Below are 26,042 nucleotides of genomic sequence, written 5' to 3' on the forward strand. Positions count from 1 at the left end.
GCCCACGTGGACCATGACAACTGGATCTTTCCCTTCCCACTACAAATTCCTCTGCAGGTCATATGAGATGTCCCAAACCCCAGCACCAGGCAGGCAACACAGCCTCTGGGACGCTCTATCCTCATGACAGAGAACTCTGTCTATTCCCCTGACTATACTATCCCCAATTACCACTGCATTTCTCTTCTTTCCCCCTTCTTGAATGTCTCCCTGAACTATGGTGCCACAGTTTGATTGCTCATCCTTCCTACAGCCCTCACTCTCATCCACACAGGGAGCAAGAATCTCAGACCTGTTGGACAAGTTCAAAGGCTGAGGCTCCTCCAGCACTGTCTCTTGGATCTCACTACACATCACACTCGCAGTCACACCCTCTTGTCCCCGACTACAGACCAAATTTGAGCCAGTTGATCTAATGGGTGCAATGGTCTCCTGAAACAAAAAAATCCAGGTAACTCTCCCTCTCCCTGATGTGCCACAGTGTTTGAAGCTCAGATTCCAGGTCATCAACTTTGAGCCTGAGTTCCTCGAGCAGCCAACACTTGCTGCAGATATGGTCACCAGGAACCACAATGGGGTCCACCAGCTCCCACATCATGCAGGTACAGCACATCACCTGATCCTACATCATCCCTATTTTCTTTAATTAGCTGTAATTTAGTGACTTTTTATTCAACACTACAAAAGCCTTACCTGCTGCTTACCTGTGCCTCTTCGCCAAAGCCTCAAGTTCCCACTCCTACACTGATCCACTCACACAATGGCCGCTCTGCTTTGACCCTGCTTTACTTTTATTTGCTCCTGCTAATGAATCGCGAATCAATTGGTCTGTCGCTAATCCGCGAATCCCTGCAAAACGCTCCTTTTTTAAACTCTTCTTCCCGATGTGTGCGAAGATCGCTCTCTCTTTGAATCGATTGGTCTGCCGCTAATGTGCTGAGCCACACAAAATGCTCCTTTTCTAAACTTTTCTCACCGACCTGTGCAAAGATCACTCTCTCTGCAAGTTGATTGGTCTTCTGCTAAGCTAGAATACACTCAGCAGCCACATTATTAGGTAGAGGAGAGAAATCCAGTGCAGTCTTTTGCTGCTGTAGCTCATCCACTTCAAGATTCAGTGTGCTGTGCATTTAGAGATGCATTACTGCACACCACTGTTGTAACACATGGTTTTCTGAGTTATTCTTACCTTCCTGTCAGCTTGCTCTAGCCTGGTCATTTCTCTGGCCTCTCTCATTAACAAGGTGTTTTTCGCACCATTCACTGTAAACTGTAGACTATCGTGCATAAAAATCCCAGGAGACCAGCACTTTCCGAGATACTCAAACCACCCCATCGTGCACCAACCGTCTTTCTTTGGTTGAAGTCATTTAGATCACATTTCTTCCCCATTCTAATGTTTGGTCTGAACAACAACTGAACCTTTTGACCAGGTCTGCATGCTTTCATGCATTGAGTTGCTGCCACATGATTGGCTGATTAGATGTTTACATTAACGAGCAGGTGCACAGGTGTACCAAACAAAGTGGCCACTGTGTGTAGATTGTCCTTCCCTAAAAACTCTTGAGCAGATGCTGGTGAGCTAACTTATTGAGCCTTTGTAGTCCTTCTGATGAAGGGGTTCTCCAGTGATATTGGGTAGGGAGTGCCAGAATTTGGACCTTGCAAGGATGAAAGGATAAGCATAAATTTCCAGTCAGATTTGGAGGGGAATTACCTGCACTAACTGCCCTTATTGTTCTAGATCAGGGGTTCCTAACCTGGGATCTGTGGACTCCTTGCTTAATGGTGTTGGTCCATGCCATAAAAAAAGGTTGGGAACCCCAGTTCCAGATGGTTGCGTTGTAGTTTGGAAGGGCTCTCAGAGATTAAATAAGAGCAATGTTAGTGCAGAAAAGTAAATGTATTATAATTGGAAATGTCACTTGCAAAGCTGAAGCCTGGCATAAGTGAACCCTGGCCTAATTTTCATCCATTCTGCCCCATTTCTATTAGTATCACGAATCCACCATTTTCCAAAACAATAAATGTCATTTGGGACTAGTTTAGAATGAAGACAACCTTTAGAAAAATTTAAACACAGAGCAGGGCCTGGAATTTGTGGATTGTAGTCACAGTGGTTGTGCCAGATTGTAATCACAGTGGATGTGTCAGGGATTGTAATTACAGAGTTTGTGTCAGGGATTGTAATCACTGTGGATGTGTCAGATTGTAATCACGGTGGATGTGTTAGGGATTGTAATCACTGTAGATGTGTCAGGGATTGTAATCACAGTGACGTGTCAGGGAATTTATTCACAGTGGATGTGTCAGGGATTGTAATTGCAGTGGAGGTGTCAGGTATTGTAATCCCAGTGGTTGTGTCGGATCGTAATCACAGTGGTTGTGACAGGGATTGTAATCACTGTGAATGTGACAGGGATTGTAATCACAGTGGATGTGTTAGGGATTGTAATCACAATGGGTGTGTCAGTGATTGTAATCATTGTGGATGTGTCAGGGATTGTAATTGCAGTGGATGTGTTGGATTGTAATCGTAGTGGAGGTGTCAAGGATTGTAATCACAGTGGATGTGTCAAGGATTGTAATCACAGTGGATGTGTCAAGGATTGTAATCTCAGTGGTTGTGTCGGATTGTAATCACAGTGGATGTGTCAGGGATTGTAATCACAGTGGATATGTTAGGGATTGTAATCACAGTGGATGTGTCAGTGATCGTAATCATTGTGGATGTGTCAGGTATTGTAATTGCAGTGGATGTGCTGGATTGTAATCATAGTGGAGGTGTCAAGGATTGTAATCACAATGGATGTGTCAAGGATTGTAATCACAGTGGATGTGTCAGGGATTGTAATCACAGTGGTTGTGTCAGGGATTGTAATCACAGTGGATTTGTCAGGGATTGTAATCACAGTGATGTGTCAGGGAATGTAATCACTGTGGATGTGATAGGGTTTGTAATCACAGTGAATGTGTCAGGGATTCCATTGTCATTCCATGAAACTGATAGCAGATTCAGGATTTCGGCATTCATTTTGTTTGTAGTGTGTTCTTCAGCCAGAGTTTGGTGAATCTGTGGAATTCATTGCTTGGTCAGCTGTGAAGGCCAAGTCACTGAGTATATTTAAAGTGGAAGTTGATAGGTTCTTGATTAATCAGGTGTCAAAAGTTATGGCGAGAAGGCAGAGGAATGGGATTGAGAGGGATAATAAATCAGCCATGATGGAATGGTGGAGCAGACTTGATGGGCCAAATGGCCTAATTCTGCTCCTATGTCTTATGGTCTTATTGTTGCATGCTTGTAATTTTTACATTTTTTATTCAGATTTCATGCACAATAAAGGATTTGACCTCCTGGCAGAATAACTATTTAATAGTTAATGCTTTTATGCCTACAGCTGTGTTTGCAAACCAAACTATGAAGGCGATGGGTACTTCTGTGAAGAGCTGAACGCTTGCAGTCGACCAGACCAAGGAGGCTGTAGCTCTAATGTGGGTATAACCATACGCTTGAATTCTTGAGTTGACTATTATAAATGGTTCCTCATGGTGCTAAGACCGTGAGCCCTACAGAACTGGTGTGGAATCTGCAGAGCTTGCTGAGAGTGCATTCTGCTTTGTTGATCATAAAAATATTCAGGGTGGTGGGAGGCCTGTGCTCACAGTGTTTAGAAGAATTTGGGAGGGCGGGGGGGATCTTATTGAAACCTATCGAATATTGAAAGCAAAAGAAAATCTGCAGATGCTGGAAATCCAAGCAACACACACAAAATGCTGGAGGAACTCAGCAGGCCGTGCAGCATCTATGGAAAAGAGTACAGTCGACGTTTCGGGCCAAGACCCTTAAAGACCTAGATAGAATAGACATGGAGAGGATGTTTCCTACAGTGGGGGAATCTAAGATCAGAGGGCACAGCCTCAGAATAGAAGGAAATCCCTTCAGAACAGATGAGGAGGGATTTCTTCAGCCGAGGGGAATCTCTGGAATCTGTGGAGGACAAGTCTTTGGGTATATTTAAAGTAGAGGTTGATTGGTTCTTGATTACAAAGATTACAGGCAGAAGACAGGAGAATGGGCTCGAGAGAGATAATAAATCAGTCATGATGGAATAGTGGAGCAGACTTGATGAGCCGAATTCTGCTCCAAAGTCTTATGGTCTGATAGTCGGCTGAGGGTTAAATGCAGGAGACTAGTATTCCCAACTCAGCTGGGAAATGCAAACTGACGGTCATAAGGCAGCACATTAGGTGGCAAATGCTGGTATCCAGAGCTATAAACAAGCTACCAAAATCACTGGGTTGAGGGGCATCTATGTAGGAGAATCAGGGGAGATTTGATAGAGGTATACAAGATTTATGAGGGGTATAGATAAGGATTTTATCTAAATCAAGCAGGCTTTTTCCACTGAGGTTGGGTGGGACCAGTACTAGAGGTCATACAGTAGGTTAAGAATGAAAGGTGAAATACTTAAGGGGGACCTGAAAGGGAATTTTTTCGCTCAGAGAGTGATGCGAATGTGAGACGAGCTACCTGCAGAGGTGGTGGATGCAGGTTCAAGTGTAACCTTTAAGAGAAGTTTGGATACGTACGTGGATGAGAGGGGTGTGTTCAGGGTTATTGTACAGGTGCACGTTGATGTCACTCTGGAGAATAACAGTTCGGCAAGGAGTAGACGAGCCAAAGGGCCTGTTTCTGTGCTCTACTGCTCTGAACCAAGCTTGCAGTAAAATACTTCAGTACTTATTAAGTGAGAAATAAATTAAATATTTCTAATAGCATAAAATGGACCTGTCTATAAACGCAAATGACTCTACAGATGCTGGAAATGGCACAAAATGGAGGAACTCAGCAGATCATCTATGGATGGGAATAAGCAATTGAGATTTCAGGTCTGAAGACAAGCATGCCTTGTGCCATCTACACCATTCTATTTATCTGTGTTTTCACTTTCACCCCAAGGTCTCTCTATTCATCAACATTCCCGAATACCTTTCTCAGCCTGACATATTGACTTTCATTCCTCTCCATAGGTGCTGCCTGACCTGCTGAGTTCCTCCATTTTGTGCCATTTCCAGCATCTGTAGAGTCATTTGCTTTGTGTGTGTTCCTCTGGATTCCCAACATCTCAGAATCTCTTTTATTTATGTTTTACTGTGTACATCCAACGCACATTTGACTCATCGTGGTGGCACGGTAGTGTAGCAGTTAGCCTAACACCATTACAACACCAAGAACCCAGTTTCAATACCTGCCACCGTCTGTAAGGAATTTGTACATTATAACCATATAACCATATAACAATTACAGCACGGAAACAGGCCATCTCGGCCCTTCTAGTCTGTGCCGAACCCTTACCCTATCCAATTCCCACCGACCTGCACTCAGCCCATAACCCTCCATTCCTTTCCTGTCCACATATCTATCCAATTTAACTTTAAATAACAACATAGAACCTGCTTCAATTCTCCCCGTGACTGCACCAGTTTCCTCCCACATTCCAAAGCCTGGACTTGGTCATAGCAAAAAGAATATAAAAGCAAGGAGAGAATGCTGAGCCTTTATAAGACTCTAGTCAGGCCAAACTTAGAGTAGTGTCAACAGTTTTGGGCCCCATATGTTAGAAAGGATGTGTTGTCATTGGAGAGAGTCCAGAGGAGGTTCACAAGGATGATTCCAGGAATGAAGGGGTTAAATTATGAGGAGTGTTTGGCAGCTTTGGGCCTGTACTCACTGGAATTTAGAAGAATGTGGGTGGGGAGGATCTCATTGAAACCTACTGAATGTTGAAAGGGCTAGATAGGGTGGATGTGGAGAGGACATTTTCTATGGTGGGGGTATCCAGAACTAGAGGGCACAGCCTCAAAATTGAGGGCTGACCTTTTAGAACAGAGGTAAGGAGCAATTTTTTTAGCCAGAGAGTAGTAAATTTCTGGAACGTCCTCTCACAGACTGTGGTGAGGCCAAGTCTATGCTTATATTTAAGGCGGAAATTGATCGTTCCCTGATCGAGCAGGGCATCAAAGGATATGGCAAGAAGGCAGGTGTATGGGGTTGAGTGGGGTCTGGGATCAGCCACAATGGAATGGTGGAGCAGACTCGATGGGCTGAATGGCCTAATTCTGCTCCTATGTCTTATGGGCTTATAGAGTAGATACATCATATATCCAACGTACTGACAGACCATTCTACCAACTTGTCCACAAAGATATTTATACCCCACTCAATCTTCCTACTTCCCTCTTCTGTTTTAAATGCATGGCCATCAATATGTTAATTTTCCCTGTGTGATTCACTGGTAGGCGGAATGCATTCTGATGGGAAAGGGAAAATTCAGGTGCCAGTGTCTGCCTGGATGGACTGGAGATGGGGAGGACTGCGCTGAAATCAATAACTGTCTAATAGGCCAAAGCAGGTGCCACACCAATGCAAACTGCATCTACTTGGGACCAGGACAGGTATGTGCAAAGGGCTACTTTCATCGTCAACTGTCAGATGAGTACGTGTTTTGTTCCTCTGTTGTCATTCGTGTTTCTGTTACCCAGAAGCATGTTTCTGAGTCGGAGGGATTCTGAAAATAAGGTAGAGAAGTTAAAACCAAGCCTGTGACCATCATCTCAATGTTATGTGACCCTATCACAATGCTGGAGCAATACCTAAACTATACTATAAATGATCATAAGAATTACTGTATATAGGCAGATGGAGTTCAACCCAGATAAGTGGGAGCTGGTTCATTTTGGTAGGTCAAATATGATGGCAGAATATAGTATTAATGGTAAGACTCTTGGCAGTGTGGAGGATCAGAGGAATCTAGAGGTCCGAGTCCGTAGGACACTCAAAGCTGCTGCACAGGTTGACTCTGTGGTTAAAGAAGCATATGGTGCATTGGCCTTCATCAACCGTGTGATTGAGTTTAAGAGCCGAGAGGTAATGTTGCAGCTGTGCAGGACCCTGATCAGACCCCACTTGGAGTACTGTGCTCAGTCCTGGTCGCCTCACTATAGGAAGGATCTGGAAACCATAGAAAGGGTGCAGAGGAGATTTACAAGGATGTTGCCTGGATTGGGGAGCATGCCTTATGAGAATAGGTTGAGTGAACTCAGCCTTTTCTCCTTGGAGCGACGGAGGATGAGATGTGACCTGACCAGAGGTGTAAAAGTTGATGAGAGGCATTGATCGTGTGGATCGTCAGAGGCTTTTTCCCAGGGATGAAATGGCTAGCACGAGAGGGCACAGTTTTAAGGTGCTTGGAAGTAGGTACAGAGGAGATGCCAGGGGTAAGTTTTTTATGCAGAGAGTGGTGAGTGCATGGAATGGGCTGCTGGCGACAGTGGTGGAGGCAGATACGATATGGTCTTTTAAGAGATTCCTGACAGGAGCTCAAAAAAATAGAGGGCTATGGGTAGCCCTGGGTAATTTCTAAGGTAAGGACATGTTCGGCACAGCTTTGTGGGCCATAGGGCCTGTATTGTGCTGTAATTTTATTATGTTTCTATGTTTCTATAAACAACCGAGTAAGTAGTGCAAAATAAGAACAAAAAGTAGTGAGGGAGTGTTCATGGGTTCATTGTCTGTTCAGATATCTGATGATGGAGGGGAAGAAGGTGATACTAAAATGATGAGCCCATGTCTTCTGGCTCCTGTACCTCCTCTCTGATAGTAATCATGAGTAGAGAGCGTGTCCTGGATAGTTAGGGTCCTTAATGATAGATGCTGCCTTTCTGAGGTATTACCTTTTGAAGATGTCCTCAGTGGTGGGTTGGGTGGTGCCGGTAATGGAGATGGCTGAGTTTACAACTCTCTGCCAATTTGTCCAATCCTGTGCAATGGAGCCTCTATACCAGACGGTGATGCAACTAGTTAGAGCGCTCTCTGTACTACATCTGTAGAAATTTGGTGATATACCAAATACTCAGCAGATCAGACAGCATCTGTGGGGAGAGAAGGAGTTCATGTTTAAGTTCAACACATTCAAAATGTTGGAGGACCTAAGCAAATCAGGCAGCATCTATGGAGGGGAATAAACAGTCGACATTTCAGACCGAGACCCTTCATTCGGACTCCTGATCAGGATTCCCAATGAAGGGTCTCAGCCCAAAACATTGACTGGTTACTCCCCTCCATGGTTGCTACCAGACTTGCTGAGTTCCTTGTTTTGAGTGTATTTCTTATGATTTCCAGCTTTACCAAATCTCTTGTGATTATAATGTTTCAGATCGCAGCCTTTTATCAGAACATGGAAAGTTAAATCTGTCTCTTTAACTTTTCCCATTTCTGATGAAAGGTCATTATCCTGAAATGTTAACTCTATTTCTCTCTCCACAGCTGCTGCCTGACTTGCTGACTGTTTCTGATAGTCTGTAATTTACTTCAGATTGCCAGCAGCTGCAGAATTTTGCTGTTGGGCCCAATGAGTTGACTTTGAAATAAACATTTTTAAAAATCACTAGAATCAGTTTTAATGAATGTTATTCCTGGCCCATGGGACAACTGTTAGCAATTATTTAGTAATTGATAATAGGTTTATAATTGTCATGTGTATTGAGATACAGTGAAAAGCTTTTGTTTGCAAGCCACCCAGGCAGACCATCCATAAATACTTTGAGATAGCATCAGAATCAGAATCAGGTTTATTTTCACCAGCATATGACATGAAATTTGTTAACTTAGCAGCAGCAGTTCAATGCAATACATAATCTAGCGGAGAAAAAAATAATAAATAAAATAATAATAATAATAAATGAACAAGTAAATCAATTACATATATTGAATAGATTTTTTTACAATGTGTAAAAACAAAAATACTGTATATTTTAAAAAAGTGAGGTAGTGTCCAAAGATTCAATGTCTATTTAGGAATCGGATGGCAGAGGGGAAGAAGCTGTTCCTGAATCGCTGAGTTTGTGCCTTCAGGCTTCTGTATCTCCTACCTGATGGTAACAGTGAGAAAAGGGCATGCCCTGGGTGCTGGAGGTCCTTAATAATGGACACTGCCTTTCTGAGACACTGCTCCCTGAAGATGTCCTGGGTACTTTGTAGGCTAGTACCCAAGATGGAGATGACTAGATTTACAACCTTCTGCAGCTTCTTTCGGTCCTGTGCAGTAGCCCCCCCATACCAGACAGTGATGCAGCCTGTCAGAATGCTCTCCACAGTACAACTATAGAAGTTTTTGAGTGTATTTGTTGACATGCCAAATCTCTTCAAACTCCTAATAAAGTATAGCCACGGTCTTTCCTTTTCTATAAATGTAGTAGGGATAGTCCGGGTAATTATAGACCAGTGAGCCTTACGTCTATGGTGGGAAAGCTGTTGGAAAAGATTCTTAGAGATAGAATCTATAGGCATTTAGAGAATCATGGTCTGATCAAGGACAGTCAGCATGGCTTTGTGAAGGGCAGACCGTGTCTAACAAGCCTGATAGAGTTCTTTGAGGAGGTGACCAGGCATATAGATGAGGGTAGTGCAGTGGATGTGATCTATATGGATTTTAGTAAGGCATTTGACAAGGTTCCACACGGTAGGCTTATTCAGAAAGTTAGAAGGCATGGGATCCAGGGAAGTTTGACCAGATGGATTCAGAATTGGCTTGCCTGCAGAAGGCAGAGGGTCGTGGTGGAGGGAGTACATTCAGATTGGAGAATTGTGACTAGTGGTGTCCCACAAGGATCTGTTCTGGGACCTCTACTTTTAGTGATTTTTATTAACGACCTGGATGTGGGGGTAGAAGGGTGGGTTGGCAAGTTTGCAGATGACACAAAGGTTGGTGGTGTTGTAGGTAGTGTAGAGGATTGTCAAAGTTGCAGAGAGACATTGATAGGATGCAGAAGTGGGCTGAGAAGTGGCAGATGGAGTTCAACCCGGAGAAGTGTGAGGTGGTACACTTTGGAAGGACAAACTCCAAGGCAGAGTGCAAAGTAAATGGCAGGATACTTGGTAGTGTGGAGGAGCAGAGGGATCTCGGGGTACATGTCCATGAAAGTTGCCTCACAGGTGGATAGGGTAGTTAAGAAAGCTTATGGGGTGTTAGCTTTCATAAGTCGTGGGATAGAGTTTAAGAGTCGCGATGTAATGATGCAGCTCTATAAAACTCTGGTTAGGCCACACTTGGAGTACTGTGTCCAGTTCTGGTCACCTCACTATAGGAAGGATGTGGAAGTATTGGAAAGGGTACAGAGGAGATTTACCAGGATGCTGCCTGGTTTAGAAAGTATGCATTATGATCAGAGATTAAGGGAGCTAGGGCTTTACTCTTTGGAGAGAAGAAGGATGAGAGGAGACATGATAGAGGTGTACAAGATAACAAGAGGAATAGATAGAGTGGATAGCCAGCGCCTCTTCCCCAGGGCACCACTGCTCAATACAAGAGGACATGGCTTTAAGGTAAGGGGTGGGAAGTTTAAGGGGGATATTAGAGGAAGATTTTTTACTCAGAGAGTGGTTGGTGCGTGGAATGCACTGCCTGAGTCAGTGGTGGAGGCAGATACACTAGTGAAGTTTAAGAGACTACTAGACAGGTATATGGAGGAATTTAAGGTGGGGGGCTTATATGGGAAGAAGGGTTTGAGGGTCAGCACAACATTGTGGGCCGAAGGGCCTGTACTGTGCTGTACTATTCTATGTTCTATGTTGTATAACTACATCGATATGTTGGGACCAGGTTAGATCCTCAGAGACCTTGTCACCCAGGAACTTGAAGCTGCTCACTCTCTCCACTTCTGATCCCTCTATGAGGATTGGTATGTGTTCCTTCATCTTACCCTTCCTGAAGTCCACAGTCAGCTCTTTGGTCTTACTGACAAAACTTACTTTGTATACAAGAGAAAACAATAACAGAATGTAGGGTTACAGCTGCAGAGAAAGTGCAAGGCTCATGACGACATATACTAAGAAGTTAAAAGTTCATATCAGTAGTCAATCCAAAAAATCTTACACAACAGGGTAGAAGCTCTCCTTGAGCCTGGTGGTAGGTATTCCCAAACCTTTAGATCTACTTACCTTACCTGGTAGGAGGGAGGAGAAGAGAGAATGATAAGGTGCAAGAGGGGTCCTTGATAATGTTGGCTGCGTTCCTAAAGCAAGGGGAAGTATAGACAGGGTCATCCAAGGGGAGGTTGGTTTTCATGATAGAATTGGCTGTGTTCACAACTCCTAGCAATTTCTTGTGGTCTCAGGCAGAGTATATCAAGCTGTGATGCATCTGGATAGACTGCTTTCAAAGGTGGATCTGCAAAAACTGGTGAGGGTCATTAGAAACATGTGCATTTTCAATTATAGCAAGCATTTCTTTACCAACAGAATAAGTGTGAGTGTAAGAAGGGCTTCCGTGGCGATGGCCTAGAATGTGAACCCATAAACCTGTGTTTGGAGGACAATGGAGGGTGCCATTATCTGGTGAGTTGCTCTGAATTCAAAGTTCAACAAAGCACAAAGCTCGAAGTAAATTTATTATTAAAGTACATATTCATCACAATATACTACCCTGAGACTCATTTTCCTGCAAGCATTTGTAGTAGTACAGGGAAATATAATAGAATCAATGAAAAACTACACACAAAGCCTGGCAAGCAACCTATGTTCAAAGTTCAAGTTACATTTATTACCTCAGTATGTATGCATTATACATTATACATCCTTGAGATTTGTCTCCTCATAGGCAGCCACAAAACAAGTGTGCAAATGAAGATGAATTGTTCAAATAAATAAAAATACTGAGAACACTCCTCGTAGAGTCCTTGAAAGTGAGTCCATAGGTTGTGGAATCAGTTCAGAGTTGAGGTTATTCACACTGGTTCAAGAGCCTGATTGTTGAGGGGTAATAACAATTCCTGACCATGATAGTGTGGGAACTAATGCTCCTGTACCTCCTTCCCAATTAAAGCATGGCCTCTTCTTGCTGAATTTGAATCTTGTGAAACTGGTTCACAAAGCAGGGTATCCTTTGGTGCCCACAATTCCCAGGACTATAGATTCTGTGCCAGGAGTTACAAGAATACAATGTTATTCAATAGACCAAACTACTCTACATACTATCTTTGCCAGGATCTTTTCCTCATGTGACATTGTCCTTCTCTGGAGCAAAGAGCAGAGCACCCATTTCTATGTTACCTTGGGAGCAATTCTCCATTGTCCTTTGTGGCTTCTGACCTGTGAAATTCTTTCTGAATGGAGATCTAGACTCTGCAGTGGCCAGTCCAGAGATATTCAGTTGAAGGATAGGCAGACATTTCTTTTTTGATTTCTTAACAACCATGTAACATCCATGCTAGGACCACCAGACTCAAAAACAGTTACTTTCCCCAAGCAGTAAGGCTGATCAACACCTCCACCATCACTACTTTATCATTTCCTGTCAACCATCTTACGCACAGACACACCTTTACATAGATACATAGGCATCCGTTAGTCTCATGAGACCTTGGATTTGCGCCTTGGAAGGATTCCAGGGTGCAGGCCTGGGCAAGGTTGTATGGAAGACCAGCAGTTTCCCATGCTGCAAGTCTCCCCTCTCCCACGCCACCGATGTTGTCCAAGGGAAGGGCATTAGGACCCATACAGTTTGGCACTGGTGTCATCGCAGAGCAATGTGTGATTAAGTGCCTCGTTCAAGGACACACATGCTGCCTCAGCCAAGGCTCGGACTAGCGACCTTCAAATCACTAGATGAACACCTTAGCCACTTGGCCACGTGCCAACATAGATATGTAGTACATTTCATCAACCTATATATATGAGCAATCTTATGTATTTATTGTGGTTTTTAAAAATTATTATTGTGTTCTTTACTTTAATGTATCTTTTTCTGTATATGCTGCATCAGATCTGGAGTTACAATATTTAATTCTCCTTTACACTTGTGTACTGGAAATGGCATTAAACATTGAACAATCTTAAATAATCTTACAGAATCTTAAGTGTGCAAACAAGAGAAGCAGGAATACCGTAAGATCATAAGACATGGGAACAAAATTCGGCCATTCAGCCAGTTGAGTCTTCTCTGCCATTCCATCACGGCTGATTTATTATCCCTCTCCACCCCATCCTCCCACCTTCTCCTTGTGACCTTTGACATCCTGACTAATCAAGAAACTGTCACCCTCTGCTTTAAATATCCCCGATGACTTGCCTTCACACCCATCTGTGGCAATGAATTCCACAGAGTCATCATCCTCTGGCTAAAGAAATTCCATCTCATCTCTGTCCTAAATGGGCATCTCTCTATTCTGATGCTGTGCACTCTGCTCCTAGACTCTCCCACTATAGGAAACATCCTCACCGCATCAGTTCTATCTAGCCCATTCCTATCTGTCCTGCATTTAGTCGCCCACTCTTCTCATTTACATCCTTCACCTATAGTGAGGGTTTCACTATGGACCCTCTTACAGTTGGACCAAAGAGTACAAGTTTAAGAAAGGTGTTGGGTCTTTTGCCTTTACCATGAAAATGCAAAGATATTTTCAAGGCAATTATTGAAATTAATCCAATTCAGGCCCCTACCCTGCAAACTTCTGTTTGCTTATCTGCAGTATTTGAGTGTCGAAGGCAAGGCCAAAGATTATTGCCCACGTTTAATATCCCAGGAAGGGCGGATGTGATCCATTTTCTTCAGCCACTTCAGTCTACATGGTAAAGATACTCATGCAATGTTGCTGAGAAGGAAATTCCAATATTTAGGTCCAGTGACCAGCTAGAAATTATCAATACAGGTGCAGGTCAGGGCACTTCAATGGAACATGAAGTTCCCATGTACAGTTTAAAAACGCAAACATGAGGAAATCTGCAGATGCTGGAAATTCAAGCAACACACATAAAAAGTGCTGGTGAACGCAGCAGGCCAGGCAGCATCTATAGGAAGAGGTACAGTCGACGTTTTGGGCCGAGACCCTTCATCAGGACTAAATGAAAGAAGAGATCGGTACCTCTTCCTATGGGTGCTGCCTGGCCTGCTGCTTTCACCAGCATTTTTTATGTGTGCTCCCACGTACAGTATCTGCTGCCACTGTCCTTTCCAGAACTAGAGGTTGCTAGCTTGGAAAGAAATGTCAACAGGAAACATAATGTTTGAAAATGTTTAACATCATACTTAGAAATCCACACCATCCACTACATCATTCGGCAAAGAACCTCTCATATTTCCAAATGACTCGATTAAGCCTGTTTAGTGGGGAACAATCCTTGTTTCTCATCATTTCTTGATGATTCTTCCCAAAATGTCCACAAGCCTTACATCCTTTATATAATATTGTGTCCAGAATAGGGTAAAATTTGTATCCAGGACTGAATCAGTGAGTCTGCACTCTAAATACTAGCCCAATGATCTCCTCTTAGAACACAGGACAGCGCAGGCCTTATGATCTTGTGCCAACCCTTTAACCTTCTGTAAGATCAATCTAACCTTTCCCTCCCACATAGACTCCCCTTCATTTTTCTATCAATCATCTGCATCCTTAAAAGTCTCATAAGTATCCTTAAAGTACCTACCTCTACCAACACCCCGGCAGCACGTTCCACACACCTATCGCTCTCTGTTTTAAAAAGAACTATCTCTGACATCTCCCTTACACTTTCCTCCAAACACCTTAAAGTAAAGCCTCCTCGTATTAGGTATTTCCTGCCTGGGATGCAGTCCCCGGCTGTCCATTTTATACATGTCTCTTGTCCTCTTTCGTTCCAAAGGGAAAAGCCCTAGCTCGCTCAGCCTATCCTCATAAGAAGAAAATTCAGCATAGTTTAGTGTCATTTCCAGTTCTCAAGTGTAGAGGAGAATGAAAGAGCTGTTACTCTGGATCCAATGCAGCACAAAAAAATAACAGTAAGATAAAGAATACAATAATTTAAAAATGCAGTAAGTATAAATACACAAGATAGCTTATATACATTGACTGTATGCCCATCAAGTGACACTAGGCTGTTCATAAGGTTACTGACAGGAAATGGTAAAGTATTGGTGGAGTTAGAGGGCGGAGGTGTTGATCATTCATATCGCTTGGGGAAAGAAACTGTTTTTGAGTCTGGTGGCCCTGGTATGAATGCTACATGGCCTCTTCCCTGATGGGAGTAGGACAGACAGTCCAGGAACAAGGTTGGTGGGATCCTTCATAATGTTGCTGACCCTTTCTGGCACCATTCTGTACCTCTGTCCTTGATGGCGGCTAGGCTTGTTAGGATGTCCTCTACTGCACATTTGTGGAGTATAGATGTGTATAGTCTAGGTTTCTTCAGCTTCCTCAGCAAGTAGAGGTGATGGCGAGCTTTCCTGATTGTGTAGAATGTGTTCTGAGATCATAAGGGGTTGTGTGTGATTTACACTCCCAGGAGTTTGAAACTACTCACAGTTTCCACTCTGTAAAGAGGAGTGAGCTCTCCTGAAGTCAATAACCATCTCGTTTGTCCTGTTGACATTGAGGAAGAGATTATTTCCCTGGCACCAGGCCATGAGCTCTTCCATCACCACTCTGTAGGCTGTCCTGTCATTGTTGGTGATGAGCCCCACCACTGTTGTGTCATCGGCGAACTTGACAATGGGATTACTCTAGTGTTGGTCCATGCAGTCATGTATGAGCAGAGTGCACAGCAATGGGCTCAGGACACAGCCCTGGGGCGGGGGGCAGGGATCACCCACATTGAAGATGATGGGGAGTGAGGAGTGGTTGTGCAACCTGACTATATGAGGTCTGTTGGTCCACAGTGGTTTAGACCGAGGAGTAGGAGTTTGTTCACCATGATCCAAGGGACAATAGTGTTGAATGCCGAACTGAAATTCAGTTAGGATCAGACGGGCTCTCTAATCTAGAGAGCATCCTGATAAATATCCTCTACACCCTCTCTAAAGCTTCCACATCCTTTCTATAATGAGAACTGAACACAACACTCTGTGTGGTCTATCTAGGGTTTTATAGAGCTGCAACATTACCTCATGGCTCTTGAACTCAATCCTCCAACTGATGAAAGACAATGCACCATACACCGTTTTAACTACCCTATTAATGTGTGCTGCAACTTTGAGGGATCTAAGGATCTGAATAAGCCTACCATGAGGAACCTTGTCAAATGCCTTACTAAAACCTATATACACCACATCCACAGTTTTGTCTTCATCAATTTGTTTTGGTGCCTCAAAAACCCTCTTACTGATTGCACCAAATGCTTAGTTATGCTAGAAATTGTTTGGTTGTCCGACAATTGCTTAATGGGCTTAGAGCATTATTGTCACTTTCGAAGTAGGTCTTACTTCCTATAACAGCGAAGGGGAACATTTGACTCATCAAGTCCATACTGTCTTTCAGAACCTGCCCACCACATGTTCCAATTTAGCCCCTACTCCCAAAGCATTTTACTTTGAGATTTCAAGTCAAGTTGAGTTTGACGGAAAATCCTGGCAATTCTGGACAATGTTTCTCAACCTCTGCATGCCACCTTGGCTGAACAGAGGAGCACTTTCAGTAATAGACTAAGACAACTGTGCTGCTCCAAGGATCGCTATATGAGGTCATTCTTACCCTCGGCCATCAGGTCAACCTATCGCCAGGGAGTAATGACTCCTTCCTGTTAAACTGTTTGAGGTAACTTATTCTTTCTACTTCTCTTCTAATATTTATATCTATGCACTTCTAATACTACCATGACGCTGTAATTTCCTCTGAGATCAATGAAGTATCTATCTATCTATCTATCTACCTTTATTGTCATGTGCACAAATACATTGAAGTACAGGTACAATGAAAGTCTTGTTTATTTGATCATCCATAATATTCCTCTACTTAACTCCCTGCACTCATTTCATGTCCTAGGCTAACTTTAATTTCAAAGATCTGATCTGAAAAAAGACCATTAAAGTCTGACAGATAAAAATGATGCTGTATAAAATATATAATATTTAACTGCTGACTCAATGAACTGCTTCAAATACTTTGGCAGGCAACTTGTTCATTCGTGTCCCCAGGGATTAGAAGTTGCAGCTGTCAGCAAGGTTATGAAGGAGATGGTGAGATATGCTTCGGAAACGCAATAATGGTAAGCAAGTTATAAAGGCTTTTGATTCGTTCAAGAGAACATCCAAAAACGTTCTCTAAAAGCACATGCTGATGTTACATCTACTGAGTTTAGCTCTCTATCAGTGGCGACACTTTCTCCTCCGAGTCACAAAACCAGGGAGGTCCTTGCACACAAGTCTATGTTGGCATTCTTGTATGGAACTGAGGGACTGTTGCAGCATTGGGGTTGCAAATGAGACTTTAAGCTGTATCAGTGTCTCCCTCATTCACTCTCTAATAGTTTGAAAGTAAAGACGCTTCATTGATGAAATAACTTACAGAGGCTGCAGTAATATTGCATTTGTATGTCAAATTGGCCTTCTTCTGAAACTTTCCACACCAAACCCTGTAATTGGTAGTTGGTTTATTATCAACAGATCTCCCTCAGGTTCTCCTTAAATATTTCACCTTTCACTGTTAACCTATGACCTCTAGTTCTAGTCCCGACTAACCTCAGTGGAAAAAGCCTGCTTGCATTTACCCTATCTATACCCCAAGATACATTGAAAAGCTTTTGTTTTCTCACACCAGAGCAGTTAGTCATATGATACAATTCTTAAAGGGCAGTGGTATTAAGGGAGCAATTATGTCATATTATGTGTGACAGAGAGAGATTACAGTGAATGGTAGATCAGATGTGCATGGAAGGTCCAAAAGTATTATTTCTAAAATAGTCCAACAGTATTATTTCTTCTGAACAATACTTATCCATCAAAAATTGGCTCTCTATTCTCTTAGATTATAACAGTGACCAAACTTCAAAGTATACTCCACTGGCCCCAGAGTGTTTTCAGTTAGTATGAAGGATTATGTTAAAAATGCAAGTCTTTTTTAAATATTTGGTTTGAGGGAATTTTTTATAACAAATAACTTACAGAAACCTCTATATTGGGGCTTAACCCTTATGAGAATGATATTGGGTTCTACTGATTTGCAAGTATTTTATCTCTATTCTTGCTTTAGGATTTTTGTTTTGCTCACAGTCACCCCACCATAACTTCTTCAAATCGACACCATTCCTCCCTGTATGATTCAGACAGTCCATTTGCTTTGTGAAAATGTTAAAATTGAGCTCTGATCCCTAACCAACTGATCTGTCAATAGAATCATTGAGTCACAGAGTTACAGGACCCTTCTGGACTTCTGATTGACCAGCAGCTTCGATCTGGACCTTTGCCACACGACTGAGTTTCCATTTCATTTTCCAGTACTACTCTCTTATCCCTCCATGTTCTCACTGTTCAGAAATCCACCAGTTTCTATGTTGGATGGACTTGATGACTGAGCTTCCTGAAGTATCCAGGTAGAGAATCCCACCTATTCACCAATTCCCAGTGAACACGTTTCTCCCCATTTTCATCCTTAGTGACCCAACCCCCATCCAGGTACTTGTCTGTAGACTCCTCAGCTAAAAGAAACGTGTACACTTACAGGGTCTGCCCAGTTGTTAGCAAAACCAGCTCCTATTGCTCATCCCTGTGTCTAGATTAGCACAAATGGCCAGCACAGTCTCAATGGGCTGAAGGGCCTCTTTCTATCCTGCATTTCTCTGTGAGTCTCTGAGGTGAATAATAACGCTGTGGAAGATGGTAGCAGCGAAACTGCATTTTATGAACCTTCATCTTAAGATGGAAATATTAGCCACTGATGTGACTATAACATCAGTTTCAGAATCAGGTTTATCATCTCTAGCACAGGGTTCCCAATCCGGGGTCCACAGACCCCTGAGTTAATGATAGGGGTTCATGGCATTGAAATGGTAGGTAATCCCTGCACAAGCACATACCATGAAATTTGTTGTTTTGCAGCAGCAGTTTTGTGCAATACATAAAACTATACCACAAGTGAAGAAATATGTATTAAGATTTTAAATAAGTAGGTCATGACTTACTTATGAGGGAGTGTTCATGGGTTCATTATCCATTCAGAAAGTGGATGGCGGAGGGGAAGAAGCTGTTCCAGAAACAGACTCTTGTGCCTGGTCTCTTATGATTGTAATGAGAACACAGCATGGCCGCCACAGTACAGAAGCGTGGGAGACATGTAACTTGTTACTCAGTAATTGGAAAGGTATCAGACTCTCTTCTCTTTACCTTCCAGACTCTATCCTACATCCCAGAAGCTGCAGAATTTCTCAAGTGGGTCAATGTAAGTCTGTCAATTTAATCAAAACTGTTTTTGTTTCTGTTAATGGAAACAATTAAAGAGCCTTGCCTCATTCACATAAAGTGGTCATTGAGTGGATGCCTGTGGTGTTCTGCTGCTGTAGCCCACCCACTTCAACGTGCTGTGCATTCAGAGGTGCTCTTCTGCACATCTCTGTTGTAATGTGTGGTTACTTGAGTTACTGTCGCCTTCCTGTCAGCTTGAAGCAGTCTGCCCATTCTCCTCTGATTTCTCTCATTAACAAGGTGTTTTCACCCACTAAACTGCTGCTCACTAGATTTTTTTTGGTTTTTCATACCATGCTCTGTAAACTTGAGAGACTGCTGTGCATGAAAATCCCAGGAGAACAGCAGTTTCAGACATATTCAAACCACCTCATCTGGCACCAACAATCGTTCCACTGTCAAAGTAATTTAGATCACATTTCTTCCTCATTCTGATGCTTGGTCTGAACAACTGAACCTCTTGACCATGTCTACATGCTTTTACGCATTGAGGTGCTGCCACATGGTTGGCTGACAAGATACCTGCATTAATGAGCGGGTGTACCGGTACACCTAATCAAGTGGCCACTGTGAACATACAGTGAAATGCATCATTTACATCAACAACCAATAATTTGAGGGCAGCCTGCGAGTGCTGCCATGCTTCCAGTTGCAACGTAGTATGCCCACAACTTGCTAACCCTAGCCCATATGTTTTTAGAATGTGGGTGGAAAGCAGAGCACCTGGAATCAGCAGGGCGAAACTTCACCACTGCCCAGCTAATGCAAACATACACTCCCTGGGAACCTGTACCTAAATTCCAGATGTAGTCTCACCACGGCCCGAAACAACTGGAGTAAGATTTCCCCCACGACCAGTATCAAGCACGTTCCATGGATGATTAAGTAACTGGTATTTAGTAACTGGTTTATAATTGTTACATGCACCGAGTCACAATGAAAAGCTTTTCTTTGCATGCCGTCCCGACAGATCATTCCGTGCATAAATTCACTAGGCTGCACAAAAGGGCAAAAAAATCTGAATGCAGAATAAAGTGTTACAGTTACTCAGAAAGTGCAGTGCAAGTAGGCAAATAAAGTGCAAGGGCCACAATCAGGCAAATTGAGAGATCGAGAGTTCATCTTCACCATATAAGAATTCTGTGCAAGAGTCTTAAAAAATAACTTATCCATCTAATGTTGCCTTAACATATTCCTCAGGGGAAAAACAGAAAGGAGTGTGAATTAAAGAGTGTGAAATTATGTATGATCCAGCTCCAACTTACGTAAAGTCTCATAACGTGGTTTTGTTTTTCTTTCAGAATGCTTCTCAGAACCGTCTCCTTTCCGAAGCTGCAAATGTCACCCTGCTAGTGCCCTCTCAGAAAGCCATCAGTGGTATGAATAATGACAACAGAATATTTTGGCTCAGGGACGAACAGCTTCCCAACCTGGTGAAGTGAGTCTCTTTTCCTTTCAGCTTTGGATGTGAGATTAGCTCACTGGTGAACCATATCTGGTCAATAGTGAGAATGTGACAGGTAACAGGCAGTCGATTTATTGCGTGGCGAATTGATCGGGCCTCCTACGCCTAGGAGACCCTCCCTTTTTGTGTGGGCTTTTGAAGTGTGCACATTTTTGTCTCTGTGAGCCCAGTTCGTCATTCCCAATCTTCACGTTGCCCTCTGTGTGCCATAGCTAATGTGTCTCAGTAAAAACATTTAATCCTGCTACTCGGTTGTCATTTTAGCTCTGCACATACGTGACAGTTGGATCACATGAAGCTCTGATAGGAGCTGACACACACATTGAACATCTCAACTTCTGTCTCTGGTGTGTGTGAGTTCGAGTGTCCTCTGCCCAGAGTGGCCCTGCCTTCACATTAATAAACCTCACCCTACATCCCCTCAATTTACTCCCTCACTCTTGAATCAGTTCACTCCCGGAAATAATTCCTCTGGAATTTTTTGATGTGCAAATTGGTAATTGATTTATTATTGTCACATGATGTGTGGTGGTTGTCATGACGCTTTACAGCACCAGTGACCCGGGTTCAATTCTCTCCGCTGTCTGTAAGGAGTTTGTATGTTCTCTCCGTGACTTTAGGGTTTTCCTCCAGATAATCTGGTTTCCTCCCAAATCCTAAAGGATAGGGTTAGTAGGTAAATTGGGTGTAGTGGGGTAGCATGAGCGTGTAGGGCTGGAAGGACCTGTTACCATGCTATATCTCTAAATACAACTAAAAACTAAAAATTATACAGTGAAAGACTTCACTTCATGTGTCATCCAGATGATCATTCCATACATAAGTACATTGCAGAATTACCAAAGGAGAAAAACAGAATGCAGAATGGAGTGTTACAGCTGTGGAGAAAGTACAGTGCAGGTAGACGAAGTGAAAGGGCCATGACAAGGTAGGTTAAGAGGTCAAGGACTTGCTCTCACTGTATGCAGGGTCTATTCAGGAGACAGTGGGTAGAAGCTGTCCTTGAGCCTGCTGGTACATGTTCCCAAGCTTTTGTATCTTCTTCCCAATGGAAGGGATGAGAAGAGAGAATGACTGGGGTGGGAGGGGTCCTCGATTATAGTGGCTGCTTTCCCAAGGTAGTTGGAAGTGTAGACAGAGTCAGTGGAGTGGACCCAAGATATCCTGCAGATGCTGGAAATCTTGAGCAATGAACTATGTCCTCAGCAGATCTGTGGAGGGAAACAAACAGTCATTGAGACCTGATGAAGGATCTTGACCTGAAACCTCAACAGTTAATTTCCCTCCATAGATGCTGCCTGACTTGCTGAGTTCCTCCAGCATTTTGTGTGTGTGTTGTCAATAGAGGAGAGGATATTTTTGGGACGGACTGGGCTGCAATAACAACTTCCTGCAATTTGGACAGAGCAATTTCTGTACCATGCTGTGATGTATCCAAATAGGATATTTTCTGTTCAAGAGACCCAAATAATATTGAGTAAATTATAAAATAACATAAAATATATAAATACAGTAATTATTATTATAAATAATAAAGTAACAATAGAAAATTATATTAAATGATAATAAGGGACTTACATGCACCATATAGCTCACAATCACCAAATAACATAGGATAGTGATGGAGGTTCAATTGCCTGGACAACCTTTCCTTCAAAGTATTCTCATCTATGGAAAGGACACAGAGAAGCTACAAGTTTCCTCAATCAAAGCAGAAATACTGAAAACACTCAGCAGGTCAGGCAGCAACTATGGAGAGAGAAACAGTTAACATCTTGAATTCTGTCTCTCTCTCCACAGGTGCTGCCTGACCCGCTGAGTGTTTCCAGCGTGTTCTGTTTTTACTTCAGGTTTCCAATAGCTGAAGTTTTTGCTGCGATGGTATTGTTCCTTTTTGAGTTGTGCCGTGACTGAGTAAGAGAGAGTAGGTTTAATTTAGTTGTGCAGAGTTGCACAGCTTTCACTTGCATTTTAAAGTATTTTCTTTCTCTCTTAGGTATCATGTGCTAAATGGAGTATACAGTCTTGCGGATCTTCTGAACCTTTCATCTAAGTCACTGCCCACAATCCTGCCGGGCAGCTTCTTATCCCTTGTCAACCGGGATGAGGTTAGTGTTGGGAACAGAATCATTAATGAAGTACAGGCGATCCCCAGGTTACAGGAAGTTGCATTCCTACAAAACCATCCTTCTCTCAATTTTAGAAGCTGTCCTTGAGTCTGGTGGTATGCGTTTTCAGGCTCTTGTATCTTCTGCCTGATGGAAGTGAGAATGTCTGGGGTGGACGGGGTCTTTGATTATGCTGGCTGTTTCACTGAGGCAGTGAGAGGTGTAGAGCGAATCCATTGGGGGGAGTCTGAATTCCACGATATGCTGAGCTGTGTACACAACTCCCCAGTTTCTAATGTGGTAAGTATGTTCATCCACAGTATTTCAATAGTATTATTGTTATAAAGGAACTTTCTCAGCACTTCCAAAGTGTTTTACAGCCAATGACACACTTAGCAAATAGTGTCAAGTAGGAAACTCAGCAGCCATCTTGTACATAACAAGCTCCCATGTGTGCACTGCGATAATGCCCTGGTTATCAATTGTTGAATGAGGGATTAGAAAGTGGCCAGGATTTGGGGGAATATGTCCCCGAATCTTCTTCAGAGTGGGATCAAATCATGTCCATCAGAGAAAGTGTATGGGGCACCAGATATACATAGAGTCATTGAGCACTACAGCACAGAATTAGGCCCTTCTAGTCCATGCTGAACTATTAGTCTGCTTAGACCCAATGACCTGCACCTGAACTATAGACCTTCATAATCCTCGCATTCATGTACTTATTCAAACTTCTCTTAAATATTGAAATCAAACCCACATCCACCATTTCCGCTGGCAGCTCGTTCCACACTCCTCCCACCCTCTAGAGAAGAAGTTCCCCTCAAACATTTCACCTTTCACCCTTAACCCATGACCTGCTGTTCTAGTCTCACCCAACTTCAGTAGAAAAGGTCTGCTTGTGTTTACCCTATCAAAATCCCTCATAATTTCATATATGTCTATCAAATTTCCCCTCATTCTTCTATGCTCCAGGGAATAAAGTCCTAACATATTAAACCTCTCCCTATAACTCAGCTGCTCAAATCCCAGCAATGTCCTTATAAATTTTCTCTGCACTCTTTCAATCTTTCCTGTAGCTAGGTGACCAAAACTGTGCGCCATACACCAGGTTAAGCCTCAACAACATCTTATACAACTTCAATATTACATCCCAACTCCCGTACTCAGCACATTGATTTATGAAGTCCAATGTGCCAAAAGGTCTCTTTATGACCCTATGTGACAGCACTTTCAAGGAATTATGGATCTGTATTCCCAGATCCCATCCCACTCTCATTTAAAAGACTGTTACCTAAATATTGGATTGAATTATTTTTTTCAAATAAAATTGGTTTAAATTGAATTCTTGCCTTTATTAGTGGAAGCATTGTGTTCAAGGCTCAGGAAGTTATGTTACACCTTTATAAAACTCTCATTATTTTTTGGTTGCATTAATTTCTGGTTGCCCCATTATAGGAAGAATGTGATGGCTTTGGACAGGGTGCAGAAGAGGTTTACCGGGATGCTGCCTGGGTTAGAGGATGTGGCATGGGGGGAGACGTTAGAGAGACTAGGTATCCTGCCTCGAGAGGTGCTGCCTATTTTGTATGTAGTTTGTTTCATACAAACATCACTTCCTGTTCATAAGTTACTTTTTACATCATAACTTGTTTGGGTTAATTTGGATTTCAACTTGAAGCACACTGATATCTACCCACTATTTATTTGCCCTTGAAACTGCAATATCTTTTCACAAATTTTTTTTCATTAAAAACCCTAAAGAAAGCTTCCAGCTTGGAGGATTTTTGAGGTGTTTAACTCCCTGTCTAGCTTTGTACAAAAAGCACTGTGAGGGCATTAGACTCTAGGGTTGACTTAGACTGCGCAGCGTCTGAGGGGAAATCTGACAGAAGTTTCTAAGATAACCAGAGGCATAAATAGAGTAGAGAGCTGGCATCTTCCTCCCAGGGTCAATGTCTAATACCAGAGGGCCTGCATTTAGGTGTGAGGGGGAAAGTTCAAAGAATTGCGGGACTCGTTTCCTTTAAAACAGAGAGCGTTGGGTACCTGGAATGTGTTTCCGGGAGTAATGCTGGAGGTAAATATGATAGTGATGTAAAGTAGGCTCTTCGGTTGGCTCATAGATGGACTGAGAATGGAGGGGTATGGACTTTGTGTGGGTAGACAGGATTAGTTTAATTAAGCATTAAATTACAAGTTTGTTTGGTTTGCCTAATTAGTTTGCCAAACGGCCTGTCCCTGTGTTGGACTCTTTATGTTCTAAATAATTCTAAGTTCAACAGTTTGTCAATATTTCTGAATGGAAACGATAGGACGCTCTGATGGCTAAGTCCCCAGCCAGCTTCCCCCTTGCCAGAGACCGCCACTGCACTCTGAGGACAGGATCTCAGTAGTGTTGTAGTGAGGGGCTGCCGCCAACAGGTACAGAGTAGACAAGGCCTGCACTGCACACCTGGCCCAGGTGAGGCTGCATGGAGTGTGATCTGCCCGAAAGGCTCCTGATAAAGATTGACTTAGCTTAGCATGGCTGTTAGAATAACGCCATTGCAGCGCTGGTGACCCAGGTTCAAATCCGCCACTTACTGTAAGGAGTTTGTACGTTCGTCCCCTTGACCACTTGGGTTTTCTCTCACTTTCCAAAGATGTACAGGTATAGGTTAATTAGTCACGTGGGTGTAATTAGCCAGCACAGGTCATCGGGCCTGAACAGCCTGTTATTGATAAACAGATAGACAGATAGATTCAAGGGATACAGACTTTTACTAGTAAGGAGGAAATCTATTGCCCATCCCTGGTTGTCCTTGAGTCAGCTACCTCAGTTTTCAAGCTGTGGGTACATGCACAGCGCTGTTAGATAGGGAGTTCCAGGATTTTGAAGGGGTATTTCTAATTCATGCTGGCGTGTGGCTTGGAAGGCAACTTCCAGGGATGGTGTTCTCCTTGCTTTTGCTGTCCTTGTCCTTCCGTTTGGTAGAGGTGGTGAGTTGGAACAGTGCTGACTAAGGAGTCTCAGTGAGTTGCAGCTGTGCACCCTGTCGACAGTACAAACTGTAGCTACTGTGCACTGGTGGCGGAGTGAGTGAATGGTTGTGGGTGGGGTTGTCTATCAAGTGGGCTGCTATATTCTGTATTGAGAAAGGGAAGGGTATAAACTCAAAGTTTTAACTTTAGGTTAATTATACCAATATAGCTGCATTCATTATTATCACATCCGAAACACTGGGCTAACTCAGGGTCATTTCCATTGTCTTAAAACAGGAA

The 26,042-nt window shown here is 42.9% G+C and overlaps 1 protein-coding gene across 6 annotated transcripts in view; it reads left to right on the plus strand.

Annotated features, from left to right (window-relative positions):
• stab2 (stabilin 2) overlaps positions 1-26,042 on the plus strand; it is a 215,217-nt gene that overhangs the window by 83,111 nt on the left and 106,064 nt on the right. For all 6 annotated transcript variants that reach the window (XM_063058388.1, XM_063058389.1, XM_063058392.1 and 3 more), the window contains 7 exons: positions 3,399-3,492; positions 6,301-6,456; positions 11,300-11,395; positions 16,919-17,014; positions 19,135-19,182; positions 20,507-20,643; positions 22,667-22,778. In XM_063058388.1, coding sequence (XP_062914458.1) covers positions 3,399-3,492; positions 6,301-6,456; positions 11,300-11,395; positions 16,919-17,014; positions 19,135-19,182; positions 20,507-20,643; positions 22,667-22,778 — 739 coding nt within the window. The remainder of the gene's footprint in view (positions 1-3,398; positions 3,493-6,300; positions 6,457-11,299; positions 11,396-16,918; positions 17,015-19,134; positions 19,183-20,506; positions 20,644-22,666; positions 22,779-26,042) is intronic.

The sequence above is a fragment of the Mobula hypostoma genome, chromosome 9 (assembly GCF_963921235.1).
Source record: "Mobula hypostoma chromosome 9, sMobHyp1.1, whole genome shotgun sequence".
Classification (NCBI taxonomy): Eukaryota; Metazoa; Chordata; class Chondrichthyes; order Myliobatiformes; family Myliobatidae; genus Mobula; species Mobula hypostoma.